General features: G+C 38.3%; 1 protein-coding gene across 1 annotated transcript in view; it reads left to right on the forward strand.

Moving 5' to 3' along the window:
* The window catches only part of tbkbp1 (TBK1 binding protein 1), a 141,017-nt gene extending 123,903 nt beyond the window's left edge, over positions 1-17,114 (forward strand). The window contains exons 8-10 of the mRNA XM_061908114.1: positions 1,509-1,624; positions 5,708-6,441; positions 12,054-17,114. Of these exons, the coding sequence (XP_061764098.1) occupies positions 1,509-1,624; positions 5,708-6,441; positions 12,054-12,182 (979 nt within the window). The 3' untranslated portion in view covers positions 12,183-17,114. The remainder of the gene's footprint in view (positions 1-1,508; positions 1,625-5,707; positions 6,442-12,053) is intronic.
* The last annotated feature ends 1,900 nt before the right edge of the window (positions 17,115-19,014 follow it).

Genomic DNA, 19,014 nt, shown 5'->3' on the forward strand with positions numbered 1-19,014 from the left:
TCTTACATATGTCATAAAATATGTTAAATATGCCTTAATATATCTTAAATAGCTTTAAAACAATACTTATGTCTTAAAAGCCTCTTAAATTTGTTTTAAATATGTCATGAAAATATCTTAAATATGTCTTAATATACCTTTAATATATTTTAAAATATCTGTCTTAAATCATCTTAGATGAGTCCTAAATATATCATAAATTATCTTAACTATTTCTTAATATATCTTTAATATGTCCTAAATATCTTAAAAAGGCCTAATTACGTCCTAAATGTGTCTTAAATATGTCATAAAAATGTCCTGAATATGCCTATATATATTTTAAATATCTTGAATAAAATGACTAATTATGTCTTAAAAACATCTTCATCCGTCTCAAATATGTCATTAAAAAATATCTCAAATATGTCTTAATATGTCTTAAAATATCTTAAAAAGGCCTAATTTAAATCCGATCCGGATCGTAATTGGTAGAAATGCGCCCTGAAGTGTCGCATGGGTCGGAACCTGTTCATATCCATTGGTAGTGGGCGAAGCTTGGCGGCGAAAACTGCTCCTCGCCATCACTATTCAAAATGGCACCAGTATTTTTATGTTAAAATTCTGGCGGCTGAACTGCCCAGTTTTTTTTACGTTCAATTTACGGACTTTTTTACCACGTGCGCGCGTATGTGTGTGTGTGTGTGTGTGTGTGGGTGTGCGCGCGTGTGTGTGTGGGTGTGTGTGCGCGTGTTTGTGCGTGTGTGTGTGTGTGTGTGTGTTCCGGCAATGCTGACTTTATGGGGACATCGCTCTGTTTAAACACCTTTATGGGACTTCTGACGATATGGGGACCAAAAAACAGGACCCCTAAAAGGAAACCTTCTAAAATGATAGTCAGATCCATTCTGAAGATGCCTAAGTGATTTTTAAGCTGTGGCCCATAAAACATGTTTACTGCTTAGTTTGAGGGTTTGATTGTTTGATCATGCCATATTTAATTTGAACTTTTTATTTTTTATTTTTTTTTTTTTTAATAAATGGTCCTCAGTAGTCACGTACAATTTTTTGTGAATTATGCAAAATTATTTAAATTTGGTGTGTGTGTGTGTGTGTGTGTGTGTGTGTGTGTGTGTGTGTGTGTGTGTGTGTGTGTGTGTGTGTGTGTGTGTTCCGGCAATGCTGACTTAATGGGGACATTGCTCTGTTTACACACCTTTATGGGACTTCTGACGATATGGTGACCAAAAACAGGTCCCTAAAGGGAAACCGTTTTAAATGATAGTCAGATCCATTCTGAAGATGTCTAAGTGATTATTAAGTTTTGGCCCATAAAACATGTTTACTGCTTAGTTTGAGGGTTTGATTGTTGATTGTTTGATCGTGTCATATTTAATTTGAATTTTTTTTATATAAATGGTCCTCAATAGTCACGTACAAATTTGTCTGAATTATGCAAAATTATTTAAATTTGGTTTGTGTGTGTGTGTGTGTGTGTGTGTGTGTGTATGTATTGTACTTCCATCCAGGGTGAACTTGGCGCTGGCCTACACGGAGCTGACGGAGGAGTTGGGTCGCCTGCGAGCGCTGAGCTCCAAGCAGACTGAGATCCTGAGGAAGGCGTCCCAGGACTCTGCTGGTCCGGGTGAGAAGACTTGCCTCATAATATTGCTATTATTTCATTTTGGACATGAGCTACATTTTTGCAGGGTTGTCCAAAATACGGCTTAGAGGAAATTTTTTCAGCCTGCAGCTATTTGTTTTTTTTTTATTATTGTGAAAGTGAAATTGCTAGCCCAAAAATTCCCCCAAACCCTCCATCGCCCACCTGAGTGGAAACAGTTTGGAGAGCCCAGTTTTAGAGATTAAACATGACACACAGGAAGTTAAAAAGTACTTCAGGATGTAAACGCCTTGTCATTAAAAGTACTTCAGCTTGATACCGCTGCCTCCTTTTCAACACCTCAAGCGAGCGACCAGAGATCGTGTTTCCTTTTTTTATTTAGGCGACCTTTTGGCTGCACTCGTGCAGGAAACACAATGACTGTACTTGCAGATATTCATCTTTTATCATCACACCATGCGCTAATGCTAACCTCAGCTAATGCTGCAAAACAGTCAGTAATGAAAAACTCCAATGTGTGTAATACATGCATATTAAGTCTTAAGTGTGTCTGAAATATATCTTAAAAATATACAAAATGTGTCTTAAATAAGTCTTAGATAAATCTTTAATATTTCTTACATATAACCTAAGGGTCTAAAAATATCCCAAATCTGTCTTAAAATATTTTAAACATAACTTAAATAAGTTTTAAAATATCTTAAATGTTTTTAAATATCTTAAAAAGGCCTAATCATGTCTTGAAAGCATCCAAAATATGTTTTAAGAAAGGCTCCAGCACCCCCCGCTACTCCAAAAGGGATAAGCAGTAGAAAATGGATGGATGGATGGATATCTTAAATACATCTTAAAAATGCCTAATTGTAAAGTATCTTAAATGTGTCGTAAATATGTCATAAACCTATATTAGTATATCTTAAATATGTCTTACTAAGTCTTAAATATGTCTTTCTATGTCTTAAATATGTCTTAAAATATCTCAAAACATCTAAAAATGTGTCTTTATTACGTCGTGAAAATAACTTAAATTTGTCTTTGTAATAGATATGTCTTAAACATGTCTAAAAACAACACATAATAAAAAATACATGTCATAAAAATATATCCAAATGTCTTAAAATATCATAAAAATGCCTAGTTGTGTCTTAAAAGCATCTTAAATGTGTCATAAAAATATCCTAATTATGTTGTAATATATCTTATATATGTCTTAAAATATCTTTGAAGTGCCTAATTATGTCTTAAAAGCATCTTAAATGTGTCTTTAATATGTCATAAAAATATCTTAAACATCTCTTAGTATATCTTATATGTTTTAAAAAATTTAAAAAATGTGTAATTATTTCTTAAAACATCTTAAAATTTGTCCTTAATATGTCATAAAAATAACTTAAATATGTCTATGTTTTAATACATACAGTATGTTAAAGTTAAAGTTTCAATGATTTTCACACACACTAGGTGTGGGGAAATTTGTCCTCTGCATTTGACCCATCCTCTTGTTTACACCCTGGGAGGTGAGGGGAGCAATGAGCAGCAGCATGGGCCGCTCTTGGGAAACACAGCAACTGTGCTTGCAGATATTCATCTTTTATCATCACACTGTGCGCTAATGCTAACCTCAGCTAATGCTGCAAAACAGTCAGTAGGGAAAAACTCCAATGTGGGTAATACATGCATCTTAAGTATGTCTTAAAATGTATCTTAAAAATATAATAAATGTGTCTTAATTAAGTCTTAGATATGTCTTAAAGATTTATTAAATATAACATAAAGGTCTAGAAATATGTCTTAAATAATAATTAAGTATGTTTTAAACTATCTTAAATATAACTTAAATATGTTTTAAAATAGCCTAAATATGTCTTTAAATATCTTAAAAAGGTCTAATTGTGTCTTAAAAGAATCTTAAATGTGTCATAAAAACATGTTAAATGTCTTGATATATCCTAAATACATCTTTAAAATGCCTAATGAAGCATCTTAAATGTGTCCTAAATATGTCATAAACACATCTTAAATATGTCTTAGTGAATCTTAAATGTGTCTTAAAATATCTTAAAAACTGCTTAATTATGTCTTAAAACATCTAAAAATGTGTCTTTATCACATCCTAAAAATAACTTAAATGTGTCTATGTAATAGATATGTCTTAAACATGTCTAAAAACAACACATAATAAAAAATACACATGTCATAAAATATGTTGAAATGCCGTAAAATATCTTAAAAAGGCCTAATTATGTCTTAAAAGCCTCTTAGATGTGTCTTAAATACGTCATAAAAATATCTTAAGTATGTCTTAGTATATCTTAAATATGCCTTAAAATATCTTAAAAATGCCTAATTATGTCTTTAAACATCTTAAAATGTTAAGTTAAATGTTAAATGTTTAATAGATATGTCAATGTTAAAGTTAAAGTACACAAACACACACACACACACACACACACACACACACACACACATTTTGCATACGTGTCAAAACATGTTCTAAAAAGTATCTTAAATACATCTTAAGAAATATCTTAAATATGTCTGAAAATATCTTTATATTGTGGTAAGTATGTCTTAAAAATATATTCATAAAGTTAAATATGTCTTAAAATATCTTCAATATGTGTTGAATATGCCTTAGAATAATTTCAAATGTGTCTAAAACATGTCTTGAAAATATCTAGTGTGTTCTAAAAATATCTTGAATATGTCTAAAAAACACATTATAGTTGTGTTAAATATGTCTTAGAAACATCTTCAATATGTGTTAAATATGATTTAAAAACATTAAATGTGCCTTAAACATATCTTAAAAAACATTTTAAATGTGTCTTAAAAGTTTTTTGTTTTAGATATGTCTTGCAAATATCCTCAATATGTATTATAATGTCTTCAAAATATCTTCATTTTGTGTTAAATATGTCTTAAATATATATTCATAATTTGTTTAATGCGTCTAAAATATCTTCAATGTGTTGAATATACCTTAAAATAATTTGAAATTTGTCTTAAACATGTCTTGAAAATATCTGAAGTGTCCTAAAAATATTTTGAATATGTTTAAAAAATGTTTATTTTTTCTGAAATGTCTTGGAAATATCTTGAATATGTGTTAAATATGTCTTAAAAACCATATTAAATGTGTCCTAAATGTGTCTTAAAAACATCCTAAATATGTCCTTAAAATATCTTAAAAATATCAAAAATGTTTGTTTTAAATTTGTCTTACAAATATATTCAATATGTGTTTTAAATATGTCTTTAAAATATCTAAAATGTGTTTCAAATATATCTTAACAATATCTTCAGTATGTTGTAAATGTCTTAAAAACATCCTAAATGTGTCTTAAAAATATATTAAATGCATCTCAAAAATAATTTCAATACAACTTCACTAGGTCTTAAAATATATTGTAAAATATCTCAAATACTGTACATCCTAAAAATATCCCAAATATCACTTAAATACGTCTTAAGAACTTCTTATGTATCTTAAAAACATCTAAATTTGTCCTATAAAGGTCCTAAAAATAATTTAAATAAGTCCTAAAAATATTGTAAAAATGTCTTAATGTTCTCCAATATTTACGTGTCTAACTAAGTGCAGTTATTAAACATTTTTTCCCCATAATTTGAATTTAAAACGATAATAGATAGATAGATAGTACTTTGTTGATTCCTTCAGGAAAAAAATAAAATAAATAAAAAAATAAAAAAATTTTAAGTGTTGGAAGTTTAATTGTGGTATATTATCTTTTATCATTAGATTATTACTAAAAATATATTCAACATATCAAAAACTATAAAAATGGGAGCCATTACCTCCCTGTTTGGCACTCAGCATTAAGCGTTGGAATTGGGGGTTAAATCACCAAAAATGATTCCCGGGCGCGGCCACCGCTGCTGCTCACTGCTCCCCTCACCTCCCAGGGGGTGATCAAGGGTGACGGAGTCAAATGCAGAGAGTAATTTCACCACACCTGGTGTGTGTGTGACAATCATTGGTACTTTAACTTTAACATGTCTTAAAAAGGCTTTAAATGTGTGGTAACAGGTCCTGAATATAAGTCTTGACTATGAAACGCATGTTTCGAATGTGTCTTCCAGTCCAGCTGCACTCTCCCATCCATCACCAGCGCCACTCGCCAGGATCTCAGCGCCACTCGCCCATCTCGCAGCGCCACTCCCCGGCTCCGCCCCCTCCTCACCACTCGCCCATCCAGCAGCGGCGCTCCCCGGTGTTGCAGCGTCTGTCCCCCGACACGCACCGGCGCTCCCCCCTGCTGGACATGGGCGACGGGCCGGCCTCGTACTCCTGCCGCCCGCCCAGCCAGCACCTGCGGGCCAGCTTCCAGGGCCGCCGCAGCTACTCGGAGGTGACCGACCCTTCGGCGTACCACTGCCCGCCGCGCTTCTCCCTGGACCCGGTGTCCACCCTCCCCAAGCCCCGCCCTTTTGTGGAGGGCTACTCCAAACAGACGCAGCAGCAGCACTCGTCTCATCAGCACAGGGGGGCGTCGTCGCCTCACCAAGACTCCCGAGAGACGCCCTTTCCTCTCTCCGAGGTGGCCCACCTGCGCTTCGAGCCGCCCCCGTGCTCCGCACCGGCCCCGCAGCCGCTGCAGTCGTCCGAGGACGAGGAGGAGTGGACCTGTCCGCACCCCATCAGCCCGCCCAGGACGCTGGGGGTGCTCACCTCTGCCGTGCCCGGCGGCGCCATGAGGGGTCCGGCTTCCTGCTCGGCCTTCCCCGCCTCCGCCCAGTGCCCCAACGCCATGGGCTGCCGCCCCCAGCCCGGCTACATATCTGCCGAGCACGCTCAGTCCTGGCCGTCCATCAACGTGAGTGTCCGCCGCCGTCTTTCCGCACGTGAATGTGCCCAGGGGTGCTGGGCGTGGGAATTTTTGGCCCCCTAAACACCTGGGGCGACAATTTCGTTCGGAATCGATTTTTGATTCAAGCCAATTCTCGCATTGTGTTATTTAGTATAATAATGATGATGAAATGTATTTTTCAAAAAAGATGACAGGTTAGAAAAGCTCTAAAAACCTATTTTTTAAAAATTGACTCCAAAAGGGACAAGCGGTAGCAAAATGGATAGATGGATTCTTAAAAATATATATATATATGTATGTCTTGATTGGATTATCCGGAGAATAATCTCCTGATGATTGAGGGAACCCCTCATGAAACAGATCTGTAGAGATGAAGTAGTCTTGTGATTTTTTCCCACACCTACATATATATATATGTATATACTTAACTGTATATATTAAAATATGTTTTTAAAAATACCCAAGTATGCCTTAAAATATCTTAAATATGCCTTAAAATCATAAAGAAAAATACTTCAATATGTCTTAAAATACCTAAACATTTCTTAAAATATCTTCAAAATGCGTCCTAAAAATAGAAGACAAGATACTTAATGTTCGAACTGGTAAACTTTGGGTTTTTTTGTGCAAATAATAGTTCATTTGGAATTTGATGCCTGCAACCTGTTTCAAAAAAACTGACACAAGTGGCAAAAATGCTCATCAAACACTTATTTGGAACATCACACCGGTGAAACAGGCTAATTGGGAACAGGTGGGTGCCATGATTGGGTTTAAAAGCAGCTTCCATGAAATGCTCAGTCATTCACAAACAAGGATGGGGAGAGGGTCACCACTTTGGTGGTCACCATATATATATATATATATATATATATATATATATATATATATATATATATATATATATATATATATATATATATATACACTTAACTGTATACATTAAATATGTTTTGAAAATACCCAGGTATGTCTTAAAAGATCTTAAATATGCCTTAAAATCATCTTACATATTCTTCAATGTGTCTTAAAATACTTAAATATTTTTTTTAAATATCTTAAAATTTGTCTTAAAAATAGAATACAAGATATTTAATGTTCGAACTGGTACACTTTGTTGTTGTTGTTTTTTTGGTTTTTTTGCAAATATTTGCTCATTTGGAATTTGATGCCTGCAGCATGTTTCAAAAAAAGCTGGCACATGTGGCAAAAAAGACGGAAAAAGTTGAGGAATGCTCATCAAACACTTATTTGGAACATTTTAACCGGGTAATTGGCAACAAGTGGGTGCCATTATTGCGTATAAAAGCAGATTCCATGAAATGCTCAGTCATTCACAAACAAAAATGGGGCGAGGGTCACCACTTTGTCAACAAATGCCTGAGCAAATTGTCCAACAGTTTAAGAACAACATTTCTCAACAGGTTATTGCAAGAAATGTAGGGATTTCACCAGCTACGGTCCGTAATATCATCAAAAGGTTCAGAGAATCTGGAGGAATCACTGCACCTTCTATACCTCAGGCGGTACTGCATCAAAAAGCGGCATCAGTGTGTGAAGGATATCACCACATGGGCTCAGGTACACTTCAGAAAACCACTGTCAGTAATTACAGTAGGTCGCTACATCTGTAAATGCAAGTTAAAACTCTACTTTGCAAAGCGAAAGCCATTTATCAACAACACCCAGAAACCTCGCCGGCTTCGCTGGGCCTGAGCTCATCTAAGATGGACTGATGCAAAGTGGAAAGGTGTTCTGTGGTCTGACGAGTCCACATTTCAAAGTGTTTTTGGAAACTGTTGACGTGTCATTCGAACCAAAGAGGAAAAGAATCATCCGGATTATCATAGTCGCAAAATTGAAAGGCCAGCATCGTTGATGGTTTGGGGGTGTATTAGTGCCCAGGGCATGGGTAACTTACACATCTGTGAAGGCACCATTAATGCTGAATGGTACATACAGGTTTTGGAGCAACATATGTTGCCATTTGAGCAAGGATATCATGGACGCCCCTGCTTATTTCAGCAAGACAATGCCAAGCCACGTGTTACAACAGTGTGGCTTCATAGTAAAAGAGTGCGGGTATTAGACTGGTCAAGTCCAGAAAATGTGTGGCACATTATGAAGCCTAAAATACCACAACGGTGACCCTGGACTGTTGAAAAACTTAAGCTGTACATCAAGCAAGAATGGGAAAGAATTCAATTGATTTTTGACAATTATGAATGGATTTAGAATTGGAAAGAAGTGTCAGTGAGCGAGTCGGCGTGCGGTTAGCTCAGAGGTGTCAAAGTCGTTTTCACTGAGGGCCACATCGCAGTTATGTTTGGCCCCCGCTTCTCACAGTGAATACTATTATTACACTTTTTTTTAATGCATTTCATTAGTAGATTTGTTCAGATCTAAAATGTAAAACATATATAGTAATTTACAATAATTTCACCTCAAAATGTAGTCTATGTTACTGTAAATGGAAAATCAGTACTGCTGTTTTATTGATTAAAAAAAAAAGTTAGCTCAGTTGCCAGAATTAAGTCAGGACTTTGGGTTGTCCTGAAGAATTTAGAGGTAATCCTGCTTTTTCATTGTCCCATTTACTCTCTGTAAAGCAGTGGTCCTGCAGAATAATTTTTTATACTTTTTATTTATTTATTTAGATTGTATTTTTTTTTTCAAATCAACATAAAGTACCCAAGATACACTTACAATTAGTGCACCAACCCAAAAAACTTCCCTTTTTCATGACCCCAAAAAAAAAAAAAAAAAATCTGCCCCCCCCCGTCCCGTCCCCCCAGCCCCCGCCGGGCCGCTGGACAAATTATCAATCGTTGACCGGTCCGGAGCTAGAATAAGGTTGGGGACCACTGCTGTAAAGCACCAGTTCCATTGGCAGCAAAACAGGCCCAGAGCATAATTCTACCACCACCATACTTGACAGTAGGAGTGGTGTTCCTGGGATTAAAGGCCTCATCTTTTCTCCTCCAAACATATTGCTGGGTATTGTGGCCAAACAGCTCCATTTGTGTTTCATCTGACATCACATGGACAAAAGATAAGACCTTCTGGAGGAAAGTTCTGTGGTCGGATGAAACAAAAATTGAGCTGTTTGGAGGAGAACAGGTGAAGACTTTAATCCCAGGAACACCAAACCTACCGTTGAGCATGGTGGTGGTAGTATTATGCTGTGGGCCTGTTTTGCTGCCAATGGAACTGGTGCTTTACAGAGAGTAAATGGGACAACGAAAAAGGAGGATTACCTCCAAATTCTTCAGGACAACCTACAATCATCAGCCCGGAGGTTGGGTCTTGGGCACAGTTAAGTGTTCCAACAGGACAATGACCCCAAATACATGTCAAAAGTGGTAAAGGAATCAGGCTAGACTGAAGGTTTTAGAATGGTCTTCACAAAGTCCTGACTTAAACATGTGGACAATGCTGAAGAAACAAGTCCATGTCAGAAAACCAACACATTTAGCTGAACTGCACCCACTTTGTCAAGAGAAGTGGTCAAAAATTCAACCAGAAGCGTGTGGATGATCTACCAAGCTATCCGCTCGCAGACTCGCCCCGCGATATTTATCACTCAATCACAAAAAATGAAAGAGTTGTAGAAATGATTGGAAACTCAAGACCGCCATGACATTATGTTCCTGACAAGTGTACGTAAACCTTTGACCACGACTGTATTTTTGCATGATTAGACAATATTTAAATCAACCTGCGATGAGGTGGCGACTTGTCCAGGGTGTACCCTGCCTTCCGCCCGATTGTAGCTGAGATAAGCCCCAGCGACCCCCCCGCGGCCCCAGAAGGGACAAGCGGTAGAAAATGGGTGGATGGATGGAAGTTGCGATTCCATGGAGTACATATACAAACCCTGTTTCCATAAGAGTTGTGAAATTGTGTTGGATGTAAATATAAACAGAATTTAATGATTTGCAATTCCTTTTCAACCCATATTCAGTTGAATGCACTACAAAGACATCATATTTGATGTTCAAACTCACATACTTTTTTTTTTTTGCAAATAATAATTAACTTAGAATTTCATGGCTGCAACACGTGCCAAAGTAGTTGGGAAAGGGCATGTTCACCACTGTGTTACATCACCTTTTCTTTTAACAACACTCAATAAACGTTTGGGAACTGAGGACACTAATTGTTGAAGCTTTGAAAGTGGAATTCTTTCCAATTCTTGTTTTATGTAGAGCTTCAGTCGTTCAACAGTCCGGGGTCTCCGCTGTCGTAGTTTACGCTTCATAATGCGCCACACATCTTCCATGGGAGACAGGTCTGGACTGCAGGCGGGCCAGGAAAATACCTGCACTCTTTTTTTACGAAGCCACGCTGTTGTAACGCGTGCTGAATGTGGCTTGGCATTGTCTTGCTGAAATAAGCAGGGGCGTCCATGAAAAAGACGGCGCTTAGTTGGCAGCATATGTTGTTCCAAAACCTGTATTTCACCATTAATGGTGTCTTCACAGATGTGTAAGTTCCCCATGCCTTGGGCACCAATGCACCCCCATACCATCACAGATGCTGGCTTTTGAACTTTGCGTCGATAACAATCTGGATGGTTCGCTTCCCCTTTGGTCCGGATTACTTGATTTCCAAAAACTATTTGAAATGTGGACTCGTCAGACCACAGAACACTTTTCCACTTTGCATCAGTCCATCTTAGGTGAGCTCAGGCCCAGAGAAGCCGGCAGCGTTCCTGGATGTTGTTGATAAATGGCTTTCACTTTGCATAGTAGAGCTTTAACTTGCACTTACAGATGTAGCGACCAACTGTATTTAGTGACAGTGGTTTTCTGAAGTGTTCCTGAGCCCACGTGGTGATATCCTTTAGAGATTGATGTCGGTTTTTGACACAGTGCCATCTGAGGGATTGAAGGTCACGGTCATTAAATGTTGGTTTCCGGCCATGCCGCTTACGTGGAGTGATTTCTCCAGATTCTCTGAACCTTTTGATGATATTATGGACCGTAGATGTTGAAATCCCTAAATTTCTTGCAATTCCACTTTGAGAAACGTTGTTCTAAAACTGTTTGACTATTTGCTCACGCAGTTGTGGACAAAGGGGTGTACCTCGCCCCATCCTTTCTTGTGAAAGACTGAGCATTTTTTGGTAAGGTGTTTTTTTACCCAATCATGGCAGCCACCTGTTCCCAATTAGCCTGCACACCTGTGGGATGTTCCAAATAAGTGTTTGATGAGCATTCCTCAACTTTTTCAGTATTTATTGCCACCTTTCCCGACTTCTTTGTCACGTGTTGCTGGCATCAAATTCTAAAGTTAATGATTATTTGCAACAACAAAAAAAAGTTTATTAGTTTTAACATCAAATATGTTGTCTTTGTAGCATATTCAGCTGAATATGGGTTGAAAAGGATTTGCAAATCATTGTATTCTGTTTATATTCACATCTAACACAATTTCCCAACTCAATTGTATAAAGAAAGTATGCATTGAGCAAGAAAAGTTACAGTACTTCATTGATACGTATTATTTCCAGGCTTTTCGAGGGCCAAATACCCCCGGGCCTTGAGTTCGACACCCGTGGGTTATCTCCATGTCCCGATTAGTGCCGATTAACGTGCAGGTGTGTCGCCCCGCAGCTCTGGATGGAGACGGAGGAGAGCGACGTGCGCAGCTGCCCCCTGTGCCAGCTGATGTTCCCGGTCGGTTACCCTGACGATGCCCTCATCAAGCACATTGACTCCCACTTGGAGAACAGCAAGATCTGATCGCCGCGGCAACCGGAGGTTGGAAGGATGGGGGAATGGAGCGGAGAGACGGCCGCTTTGTAAAGAACCGCTGCACGGGTCCACCTTGGCGTCGTGAGTCTCGTCCACGTGCTTTTTTTGTTTGCTTTCTCCTTTCCTTTCGCTTCCCTTCTTGTATCCGACACGCTCGCGGCTCCGCATGCGGCTGTGGGCCCCCGGGCGCCGTCACGCTTCCAGCCTGAGAGACTCTCGCCCCGGAAAAACCAGGACCCCCCCCCCCCCCCGAACGGAGACAGGAAGCGTGCGTTTCCACGGCAACTCGAGCATGGCGGGGGACATTGCCACCTTTTTATGCTTGCTCTCCTAATGTAGTTTAGCACTTTATGCTGGCTCACACCACGAGCCGAACGAGGACATTTTTTTTTTGTCACGCCCTGTAGATAAACACTTGAGTCTTCCTCAAGCCAGTACGCCACATGGACAAAAGTATCGGGACACCACGTGTAATCAATCAACGACAACTCAACAAGTCTCTCGACCAGTTTTAGGTTAAGACTAGAGATGTTGGCCCTGCGACTTGTCCAGGCTGTACCCCCCTGAAGGGAATAAGCGGTAGAAAATTGATGGATGGATGGATGGACTAGAGATGTTTTAATGTGTGTGTGTGTGGGGGGAATACAATTAGTGCATGGAATACCAAAACAGTCATGAAATGCTTTAATAAATCATGACATGATGAATTAATTGAGTTCTAAAAAAACTAATCATCAAATAATTAAATTAATCATTAACTCATGAGTTAAATAATTAGTGAGATAATTAAAAAAATGTGAAATTATTAAATATTTAATTAAATAATTACATGTAATTAATTCACAATTTAAATATTTGACTGTACATTCGGCATTGGATCATTTATTTATATAATTTTGTCGAGAGATGTCCGATAATATCATCAAATAATTAAATTAATCATTAAATCATGAATTCAATAATTACTGAGATGATTAAAAAAAATTGAATCTACTAAATATTCAATTAAATAATTACATTTAATTAATTCCCAATTAAAATATTTAACTGCACATTCAGCATTAGATCGTTTATTTATATAATATTTTCTAGAGATGGCCGATATTATCATCAAATAATTAAATTAATCATTAAATCATGAATTAAATAATTAATGAAATAATTAAATTTGAAATTATTAAATGATTAATTAAATAATTACATGTGATTAATTCACAATTTAAATATTTAACTGCACATTCAGCATTATATAATTTATTTATATAATTTTTTTAGAGATGTCCAATAATATCATCAAATAATTCAATTAATCATTAAATCATCAATTAAATAATTACTGACATGATTAAAAAATGTGAAATTATTAAATGACTAATGAAATAATTACATGTAATTGATTCACAATTTAAATATTTAACTGCACATTCAACATTAGATCATTTATTTATATAATTTTTTTCTGGAGTTGTCCGATTATATCGGGCTGCCGATATTATCGGCCGACAAATGCTTTAAAATGTAATAATCGGAAATTATCAGTATCGGTTTCAAAAAAGGACAATTTACGACTTTTTAAAAGCGCCGCTGTACGGAGGGAGAAGCACAGAGCAGTTGAGTCCCCCAATCATACTTGCCAACCCTTCCGAATTTCAGCGCCCATCCTGAAAATCTCCCGGGGCAACCATTCTCCAGAATTTCACCCAATTTCCACCCAGAAGACAATATGGGGGGCGTGCCTTAAAGGCACTGCCTTTACGTGCCAGTCCTATGGCTTTTCACACACTTAAATAAATGCAATGCATACTTAGTCCACAGCCATACATGTCACACTGATGGTGGCCGTATAAACAACTTTAACACTGCTACAAATAAACGCCACACTGTGAACCCACACCAAACAAGAATGATAAACACATTTTGGGAGAACATCCGCACCGTAACATAACAGAACAAATACCCAGAACCCCTTGCAGCACTAACTTTTCCAGGACGCTACAATATACACCCCCCTGCTATCCCAAAACCCCGCCCACCTCAACCTCACATGCTCTGTCCCAAAATTCCAAGCTGCTGTTTTGAGACATGTTAAAAACAAATAATGCACTTTGTAAATTCAATAATAAATATGGCCGTGCCATGTTGGCATTTTTTTCCCCATAACTTGAGTTGATCTATTTTGGAAAACCTTGTTACATTGTTTAATGCATCCAGCTGGGCATCACAACAAAATCAGGCATAACAATGTGTTAATTCCATGACTGTATATATCGGTATCGGTTGATATCGGAATCGGTAATTAAGAGTTGGACAATATCGGATATCGGCAAAAAAGCCATTATCGGACATCTCTAGTCCACACTCGTTTAAAATACATTTGGTTGCGCCCTGGCCATTATGCAACCAGTGCGCCAGAGAATAGGACGATGCAGGGATTGGTGTTGCCAACTTAGCGACATTGTCCATATGTTAAGACCCTCTAAAACAGGAGTGTCCAAACTTTTTCCACTGAGGGCCAAATTAAAGGATGCTGGGGCCACACCTACTCAGTGGCCTCGTGGTTAGAGTGTCAGTGTTGTGAGTTCAAACCCCGGCTGAGTCATACCAAAGACGATAAAAATGGGACCCATTACCTCCCTGCTTGGCACCTAGCATCAAGGGGTTGGAATTGGAGGTTAAATCAACCAAAAATTATTCCCGGGTGTGGCCACAGCTGCTGCTCACTGCTCCCCTCACCTCCCAGGGGATGGGTCAAATGCATAGGACAAATTTCACCACACTTAGTGTGTGTGTGTGTGTGACAATCATTAGTAACATTAACTTTAACATATTGGTAGTTTTTACCTTTAAAATCAGTAAAAAAAAAAAAAAAAAAAATATATATATATATATATATATATATATATTCATTTTTCCCCCCAAAATTATCAAATGCAATAAAAGTACAAATTTAATGCGAATAGTGTGCAGAGCCAAAGATGAACTAAAATGCTAAAAGTTAGCACGGTGGCCAGTTCCATCCCCTTGGGGGGTTTGACAGACAAAATTGAGATTCACTGCCCTTTACGCTCAAGTAGATGTTTATAGTAGTTATAATACTAAAATATGAAAATAGATTTTTTCAAACCTGACAGTACATGAAGCAAAGCCAGGGAACAATTTTCTTCACTTTTAATCTCTGCAGGTGTCCCAATACTTTTGCCGGTACGGTGTACCACTAAAACCCTCTGTCACCAAACAGCAACACCAACCACAATAACAACAGCAACAACAACAGAAAAACAAATCCGACAATAACACCACCACCAACAATTAAAAAAAACAGCAACACTGACAACAACACCACCAACAACAGCAACAGCGACAGCAAAAACATCACAAACAACAAAAAACAGCAACACCGACAAAAAAACAACAACAGCACCACTGACAACAACAGCAACACCGACGACAAGAACAGCATCACCAACAACAAGAACAGCAACAACAGCAACACTGACAACAAATACAGCGACAACAACAACACCAAAATCAACAACAGCAACATCGACAACAACAGCAACACCGACGACGAAAACAACAACAGCAACACCAACAATATTAACACCATCAACAATAAAAAAACAGCAACAATGACAACACCAACAACAACAGCAACACCGACAACAAAAACATCACAGACAACAACAAAAAAGAGCAGCACTGAAAACAAAAACAACACCAGTAACAACAGCATTACTTACAACAAAAACAGAAACACCAACAACAGTAACACTGACAACAGCAACAACAACACCGACAAAACAGCAACACTGATAACAACAAAAGCAACACAGACGACAACAACAGCATGACCAACAACAAGAACAGCAACAACAGCAACACTGACAACAAATACAGCAACAACAACAGCAACATCGACAACAACAACAGTAACACCGACGACAAAAACGACAACAGCAACACCGACCACAAAAACAACAGCAACGACAACAACAAAAGCAAAACCAATAATATTAACAACACCATCAACAATAAAAAAGCAACAATGGCAACATAAACAACAACAAAACCGACAACGGCATCACCAACAACAAGAACAGCAACAACAACAACACTGACAACAAATACAGCAACATCAAAAGCAACATCGACAACAACAATAGCAACACGGACAACAAGACCAACGCCTAAAACTCTGGCAACAACAACAACACAGGTGACAAAAACGACGACAACAGAAACGACAACAACAAAAGCAAAACCAACAATATTAACAACACCATCAACAATAAAAAAACAGCAACAATGACAACACCAACAACAACAGCAACACAGGCAACAACAGCAACGCCGAAAACAAAAACATCACAGACAACAACAAAAAACAGCAACACTGAAAACAAAAACAACAACAGCAACATTGATAAAAAATAGCAACACCCACAACAGCAAAACTGACAACAACAACACCGACCACAACAGCAACACCGATAACAACAACAGCAACACCGACGGCAACAACGGCATCACCAACAACAGCAACACTGACAACAAATATAGCAAGACGGATAACAACAACACTGACAACAAAAACAACAACAGCAACATTGATAACAATAACAGTAACGCCAACAACAGCAACACTGACACCAACAACAGCTACACCGACAACAACAGCTACACATGCAACACTAACAGCAGTAACACCGACAACAACAACAGCAAAACAGACAGCAACAACAACACTGAAAACAACACGAACAGCAATAACAACATTAAAACCAGCAACTCCAACAGCAAAAACAACACCGACAACAAAAACAGCACAAACAATAAGAGAAACACTGATAACAGCAACACCAACGACAACAACAGCAACACCGACAACAAAAACATCACAGACAACAGAAAACAGCAACACTGAAAACAAAAACAACAACAGCAACAACGACATCAACAACAAAAAGAACAGCAACACTGACAACAAACACAACAACATCAACAACACTGACACCAGCAAAACCGACGACAACAACAGCAAAACGGACAACAACAACAGCAAAACGGACAACAACAGCAACACTAAAAACAACACGAACAGCAATAACAACATCAAAAACAGCAACACCTACGGCAACAACAACACCGACAACAAAAACAGCACAAACAACAAGAGAAACACTGACAACAACAGCAACACCAACATCAACAACAGCAACACCGACAACAAAAACATCACAGACAACAACAAAATAACAGCAACACTGAAAACAAAAACAACAACAGCAACACCGACAAGAACGACATCACCAACAAAAAGAACAGCAACACTGACATCAAATACAACAACACCACCAACAACAACATTTACAACAGCAACACCAACAAGAGCAACACCTGCAACACTGACAACAGCAACACCGACGACAACCACAGCAAAACAGACAACACCGACAACAACACGAACAGCAACATCAACATAAGAAACAGCAATACAGACAGCAACAACAACACTGATAACAAAAACAGCACAAACAACAAGAGCAACACTGAGAACAGCAACACCGACAACAACACCAAAATCAACTACAACGACAACAACAGCAGCATTGACAACAACACCGACAACAACAGCAAAACCAACGACAACAACAGCAAAATTGACAACAACAGCAACACTGACAATAACAAGAGCAACACCGACAACAACAGCAACACCAACAACAACAACAAAAACAGCAACATTAACAACAACAGTAACACTGACAACAACAGCAACACCAACAACGACAACAACAGCAACATTGAAAACAACAACAACAACACCACTGACAACAACAACAGAAACACATATGACAACAACAACACCGCCAACTACAGCAACACCACTACCACTACCAACAAGAACAAAAACACTACCAACAACAATAATACTACCAACAACAATTACACCACTACCAACAACAACAGCAACACCAACAATACCGACAACAGCAGCAACATCAACAGCAACACCACTACCAACAACAACACTACCAACAACAACAGCAACACCAACAACAACACCACTACTAACAACAACAACGACGACAACAGCAACATTGAAACCAACAGCAACACCGACAACAACAACAACACTGTCAACAACAACAACAGCAACACCGACGACAACAACACTGACAACAACACCACTACCAACAACAACACCACTACCAACAATAACAGTAACACAGACAATACTGACAACAGCAGCAACATCAACACCAAAAACACCACCACCACTACTAACAACAACGACGACAACAGCAACACCCACAACAACAACAACACTGTCAACAACAGCAACACCGACGACAACAACAGAAACAACAACATTGAAAACAACACCACTGCCAACAACAACAACACTACCAACAACGATAACACCACTACCAACAACAACAGCAACACCAACAATACCGACAACAGCAGCAACATCAACACCAACAGTAACACCACTACCAACAACAAACACTACCAACAACAACAGCAATACCGACAACAGCAGCAACACCAACACCACTACTAACAACAACAACGACGACAACAGCAACATTGACAACAACAGCAACACCGACAACAACAACAACACCGACAACAACACCACTACCAACAACAACAACACTACCAAAAACAGCACTACCAACAACAACACTACCAACAACAACAGCAACACCGACAACAGCAGCAACACCAACACCACTACTAACAACAACAACGACGACAACAGCAACATTGACAACAACAGCAACACCGACAACAACAACAACACCGACAACAA

Source organism: Nerophis ophidion, linkage group LG08 (genome assembly GCF_033978795.1).
Source record: "Nerophis ophidion isolate RoL-2023_Sa linkage group LG08, RoL_Noph_v1.0, whole genome shotgun sequence".
Classification (NCBI taxonomy): domain Eukaryota; kingdom Metazoa; phylum Chordata; class Actinopteri; order Syngnathiformes; family Syngnathidae; genus Nerophis; species Nerophis ophidion.